This window comes from Neoarius graeffei, chromosome 13, assembly GCF_027579695.1.
Source record: "Neoarius graeffei isolate fNeoGra1 chromosome 13, fNeoGra1.pri, whole genome shotgun sequence".
In the NCBI taxonomy this organism is placed as follows: Eukaryota; Metazoa; Chordata; class Actinopteri; order Siluriformes; family Ariidae; genus Neoarius; species Neoarius graeffei.
Genome location: NC_083581.1, coordinates 5,729,192 through 5,736,012, shown reverse-complemented (window position 1 = coordinate 5,736,012; position 6,821 = coordinate 5,729,192). Strand labels below are relative to the sequence as shown.

Sequence of the window (6,821 nt, the reverse complement as noted above, 5' to 3'; positions counted from 1 at the left end):
ATTTCCTTTAACTCTAAGAAGAGAAGTTATAAAGACGTTCTCACTAAGAGTGACTGAAAACTAGCATATCGCATTTTCATACCATCTCAGGTCTTCTCTTGAGAACATCTTAAGATTAATGGTTTGTTGTGTTGACAGATTATTTACCCCATTTGCCAACATTGTAACGTGCAAATTATTTTACAGCAAGCGAAAGATCTTGTGTTTTGTGTGTGCTACAAAAATATATGCATATAATACCCGTCAAATCTGTAAATCGTATCTTTAAACGTTGTGAACAATTAATCAGACGGATTTCCTCCGTAAACGGGGTAGTTCTCTGAAACTGTGCCCAGGAGACAGAGTGCTTCCCGGGGAAGAAAATCCTGTGTTTTCCCTGGTAAAGGAACCTCCATGGATCCGATAAGAAATGGAACTGTAGTAAACCGAATCAACGTTGCAGGCGGGCTGAGATGGAATGAAGCTGGGGCACAAATCAAAACGATAGCAGCAAGAGCAAAGAGAATTGAGATCCGACTGCTGGCGAGCCGGACTCGAAGGGCGAGGAAGAGCTGGACGGTGGTAGCATTCGTTCGCCGGAGACGGGATGAGGTTAGTGCAACTTGTCCCCTCTTCCATCGGCAAAAAAAGCGTGCTATGACTATTCTGGTTGGCGAGAGAACCTAAGTTGCGTTCTTTCCTCTTTAATGACGCTCGTTCCCTCTCTTCCTCCGTGTTCATGGTGAGGAAGCGCAACACCACGAGGTTGAGGAAAGCTCCGATCACCGTCAATCCCACCAGGATGTACACGAAGCTAAAGATGACGTACGGCGTACGTTCCTGGAGGTCACCTTTCTTCTGCAGAGCCACGAAATCACCGAAGCCGATGGTGGTGAGTGTGATGAAGCAATAGTAGTAGGCATGAAAGAATGTCCAGCCTTCAAAATGTGAGAAAGCAGCCGCACCCAAACACAGCATGCCCAGACAGGACAGGAAGCCCACGAGGACCATGTTCTCCATGGATATGCTCGTATACCGGAAACCGAGGCACTTTTTCCCCCGGTGGAGCAGGAAACGCACAAAAGTGTTCATTCTTTCACCCAGGCTTTGAAACATGACCAGAGTCAGAGGGATCCCGAGAACAGCGTAAAACATGCAGAAGATTTTCCCAGCGTCCGTACCTGGAGCTGCATGGCCATAACCTGCAGAGAATAAACAGGAAGTAAACGTTATCTCACAGGTGGAGTCAGCGATAAATGTCTAAAATCTGTCTTAAGTAAAGATTATTACTTGACAAACGGTTCGAGAACACAATAAAATCTTGCCTATAACAGATGTGTGATAATGTGTGTTCCCCGATGAAGAGCCTCATACGATAGATCTATGATGAAAGAAATTTTCTTTCTTATGTTCTGTTTGCGTCATCAGTTCACATCATCCATGAATTTGCTTATGCAGAAAAGTTTTGCATAAACACAAACCTTCGTAATTGTGAGCTTGAGGTAATAAGGAGATTTTTTTCCCTGTCGATTGGTACGTTTCATCATCGCCACTACCATATTTGTAGCATCTTTCTATCAGGTAAATCAGTGAGTGTGTACATTCTGTACATGTCATATACAAGAACAGTGTTAATGTACAAAATGCAAAAATTTCCCATTTACCAAACAAAGTGATAAAATTTTAATTTCACATCACATCACATTCTTCTTGTCTGGTGGGTTTATTATTTGGTGTGTGTGTGTGTGTGTGTGTGTGTGTGTGTGTGTGTGTATACACATGTTTTTATACACTACTAAAGACCAAAAGTCCAAAAAAGGATAGTAAAATCTGACCAATTCGACCTTATAGGGACATTTAGATGGTCCCCACAAGGAAACTGATGTTATTCTGGTTATTTAACAAAAATTTTAAAAAATTTAAAAAGAACCAAAAAAAGGTTTCCTTTTCGTTACTGAGGTTACGGTTAGGGGTGTGTGTGTGTGTGTGTGTGTGTGTGTGTGTGTGTGTGTGTGTGTACACAACAATTGCATTAATAAGTATGTCAATGGAAAGTCCTCAGAAACATAATGAGACAAACGTGTGTGTACGCATGTTTTTATATACTACTAAGGACGAAATGTCCACAAAAGGAAGTAAACTCTGACCAAGTCGACCTTGTGGGGACATTTGGATGGTCTCCACAAGGAAATTGTTGTTGTTTAACAAAAATTAAAAAAAAAGAATAAAAGAGCCAAAGTTTCTTTTTCTTTCCTGAGGTGAAGGTTAGGGTTCGGTGCAGGCACAGCATTAATTAACTGCATTAATAATTATGTCAGTGGAAGGTTCTCAGAAGGATAGTGAGACAATTTTGTGTGTGTGTGTGTGTGTGTGTGTGTGTGTGTGTGTGTGTGTGTGTGTGTGTGTGTGTACACATGTTTTTATACACTGCTAAAGACCAAATGTCCACAAAAGGATAGTAAAATCTGACCAATTCGACCTTCTGGGGACATTTGGATGGTACCCACAAGAAAACTGTTGTTGTTCTTGTTATTTAAGAAAAATTTTAAAAAAATTTAAAAAGAACCAAAAAAGTTTCCTTTTTGTGACTGAGGTTACAGTTAGGTGTGTGTGTGTGTGTGTGTGTGTGTGTGTGTGTGTGTGCGCGCGCATGTTTTTATACACTGCTAAAGACCAAATGTCCACAAAAGGACAGTAAAATCTGACCAATTCGACCATATGGGGACATTTGGATGGTACCCACAAGGAAATTGTTGTTCTCATCTCATCTCATTATCTGTAGCCGCTTTATCCTGTTCTACAGGGTCGCAGCCAAGCTGGAGCCTATCCCAGCTGACTACGGGCGAAAGGCGGGGTACACCCTGGACAAGTCACCAGGTCATCACAGGGCTGACACATACCCCTTTTCCATCAAATCAGTTCCAGGGCTGGTTCGGGGTCAGTGCTGGTGCTGGTTCACAACTCGTTCAACTTGCGAGCCAGCTGAGAACCAGTTTGCTTTTCCATAGCTCGTGGTGCTAAGGGAAGCCACGTCATTACGTCATTGTATACATCAGTTACGTCGCTACGTTTGCATAAACCTTGGCGTGAATATCGAAGCAAAAACAACACGGAAGAAGCAGCAGCAGCAACAACAATAATCATAATAATGGATGACTTCACGTTTGTACAGCTGCTGCTTCTCGTCGTTTAAAAATGGCGATCTTTCACGGTCTTGTTGTTGGTCTTAACAACTCCGCCCCCGCTGACATAAGCGGTTCTTTCCTCTGTCCCAGCAGAGAGTTGGTGCTAGCCTGGAACCGGTTTTTCTGGCCCCAGAGCCAGTTCTTTGTCAGTGGAAACAAAAAACCCGGTTCCAAACTAAGCACTGGCCCCGAACCAGCCCTGGAACTGCTTTGGTGGAAAAGGGGCAACATAGACACAGACAACCATTCACACTTACATTCACACCTACGGTCAATTTAGAGTCACCAGTTAACCTAACCTGCATGTCTTTGGACTGTGGGGGAAACCGGAGCACCCGGAGGAAACCCACACGGACACGGGGAGAACATGCAAACTCCACACAGAAAGGTCCTCGCCGGCCACGGGGCTCGAACCCAGAACCTTCTTGCTGTGAGGCGACAGCGCTAACCTGCCACGGTGCCGCCCTAACTGCATTAATAATTATGTCAGTGGAAGGTCCTCAGAAGCATAATGAGACAAACTGTGTGTGTGTGTGTGTGTGTGTGGTTTTCTATACTATATAGAAAAATCTGACCAATTCGACGTTATGGGGACATGTGGATGGACCCCACAAGGAAATTGTTGTTGTTCTTGTTGTTGTTGAACAAAATAAAAGAGCCAAAAAAGTTTCCTTTTCATTACTGAGATTAAGATTAGGGTTAGGATTCAGTGCAGGCACAGCATTAATTAACTGCATGAATAATTATGTCAGTGGAAGGTCCTCAGAAGCATAGTGAGACAAACGTGTGTGTGTGTGTGTGTGTGCGCACCGATCGTGGTAATGACTGTGATGGCGAAGTAAAAGGATCCGGCGAATTTCCACTGCGTCCCGGCTCTGTGCGGCTCCGCGCGCAGCACCACGCGCTCCAGCTCGCGGTAATCGTCGTCCGTGAAGCGGTAGCGCGCCTTGAGCTCCGCGCGCCGCTGCTCGGACACGCGCCGCCTCGCGCTCTCCGACTCCGACTCGAGCGCGTCGAACACGGCGGCGCCCACCAGCAGGTAGGAGAACATGCACAGGATCAGAGAGAGGGTCCGCACCGTCTGCTTCCTCAGCTTCTTCATCTCAGAAGGGAAGAGAGAGAGAGAGACAGAGAGAGAGACGAGGTCGGAAACTGAGCTGTAACCGCCCTGATCAATCGATTAATCAAGTAATCAATCATTAAATCTAAGTTTGTAGGCTACAGTGCGCTGTAACTGATACAATCAGATTTGTCAGGGAAGGGTAAATCAAGAAAAAGGTCAGACATCAGAAATCTTAACCATAAGACCAATAATCAAGGTCGGAAATTGATCAGAGAGCAAAGAGCCGATCAGTCCATAAATCAACCAGCCGCCATGAGTCATCAGATCACTCACACAGTTCCTATCATCTTTGTTCTTTCAGTAAACACAATTTCACCCAGGAAAGGAAAGGAAGATAGGAAATAATCATGACAACCTGCCGGAAAGGAGCATGATTTCACCAATTAATCGATTAGTTGTGTTTAAATTTTCATATCTCCCCCCCTCACACACACACACACTAGTCCTTCAAAGCAGCATTTTGGAATAAAGTGATTCGAAATGAAAATCAGACATGGAAGAAAGGTCTCAAGAGCTACACAGAGTTGAACATGATGTCTTCTAATCGATTAATCGACGATCAGCTGTACAGGTTTTTCACGTTCGTGAACACAGTGGATTGGTGGGTTATTTAAGCCCTATTGGAGCAATGTGGAATAAAGTAGGAGAGAAGAGAACGACGCATGAGCTATAATAATCAGAACAAATTAACTAGTCGATTAATCAAACATGAGCTCATTCAGACAATTAATGTGTGATGTCATCTTATTGCGTTCAGGGGAACGCAGCACGCGCGCATAATTCTACTCTGATTCTGATTCCAGGGTCTTCTGATTTTCCTGTCTGCTCAGTGTGTGTGTGTGTGTGTGTGTGGCAAAATAACGATCACCTTATGCATTTACATCATGAGAGAGAGAGAGAGAGAGAGAGAGAGAGAGAGAGAGATCCAAAACCTTGAAAATGTCCACAAAAATGATAAAAGTGCACGCGCGTATGAGCATGGAAGTCAGAGATACCCACACACACACACACAATGTACCGACATGCTCTTACCTTTTTCCACATGCATGTCATTTAGCCTCGTCGGAAAACAAGCATCACTCGTTGCTGGTGGAGTGTTGGGAGTCACACGGAATAAGACTCAATCCTGCTGTAGTAGCAGAAGCAAAGGTGTTGCACATGCGCGCACACACACACACACTCATGCACATCCACTCCTTCCAGAGAGAGAGAGAGAGATACCCAAAATAAGTTGCTTAGTAACAGCATCCCTACTTAGTATTTCCCCTCAAACTAATTAAAAATAAACCCAGACTTCACTGTAAAATCTACGGAAGCCGAGAGAGGCCTTATAATCTTTTTTTATTCACCTTGTTATCCCGAGATAACGACATAATTAATTCAGGATCTCGAGAAGACAACACAACTAATTCGAGATCTCGAGAAAACAAAACCGTTATTCCGAGATAACGACATAATTAATTCAGGATCTCGAGAAGACAACACAACTAATTCGAGATCTCGAGAAAACAAAACCGTTATCCCGAGATAACGACATAATTAATTCAGGATGTCGAGAAGACAACACAACTAATTCGAGATCTCGAGAAAACAAAACCGTTATTCCGAGATAACGACATAATTAATTCAGGATGTCGAGAAAACAACACAACTAATTCGAGATCTCGAGAAAACAAAACCGTTATTCCGAGATAACGACATAATTAATTCAGGATGTCGAGAAGACAACACAACTAATTCGAGATCTCGAGAAAACAAAACCGTTATTCCGAGATAACGACATAATTAATTCAGGATGTCGAGAAAACAACACAACTAATTCGAGATCTCGAGAAAACAAAACCGTTATCCCGAGATAACGACATAATTAATTCAGGATGTCGAGAAGACAACACAACTAATTCGAGATCTCGAGAAAACAAAACCGTTATTCCGAGATAACGACATAATTAATTCAGGATGTCGAGAAAACAACACAACTAATTCGAGATTTCGAGAAAACAAAACCGTTATTCCGAGATAACGACATAATTAATTCAGGATCTCAAGAAAACAACACAACTAATTCGAGATCTCGAGAAAACAAAACCGTTATTCCGAGATAACGACATAATTAATTCAGGATCTCAAGAAAACAACACAACTAATTCGAGATTTCGAGAAAACAAAACCGTTATCCCGAGATAACGACATAATTAATTCAGGATGTCGAGAAGACAACACAACTAATTCGAGATCTCGAGAAAACAAAACCGTTATTCCGAGATAACGACATAATTAATTCAGGATGTCGAGAAAACAACACAACTAATTCGAGATTTCGAGAAAACAAAACCGTTATTCCGAGATAACGACATAATTAATTCAGGATCTCAAGAAAACAACACAACTAATTCGAGATCTCGAGAAAACAAAACCGTTATTCCGAGATAACGACATAATTAATTCAGGATCTCAAGAAAACAACACAACTAATTCGAGATTTCGAGAAAACAAAACCGTTATCCCGAGATAACGACATAATTAATTCAGGA

The 6,821-nt window shown here is 42.6% G+C and overlaps 1 protein-coding gene across 1 annotated transcript; it reads right to left on the bottom strand.

The window, feature by feature from the left end:
• Positions 1-285: 285 nt before the first annotated feature.
• kcnk15 (potassium channel, subfamily K, member 15) lies at positions 286-5,340 on the bottom strand. Its single transcript, XM_060936713.1, has 3 exons — positions 5,320-5,340; positions 3,975-4,266; positions 286-1,181 (listed from the first exon to the last, which is right to left on the bottom strand). The coding sequence occupies exons 1-3, from the start codon at positions 5,338-5,340 to the stop codon at positions 286-288; spliced, it is 1,209 nt and encodes a 402-aa protein (XP_060792696.1).
• Between the last annotated feature and the right edge of the window lie 1,481 nt (positions 5,341-6,821).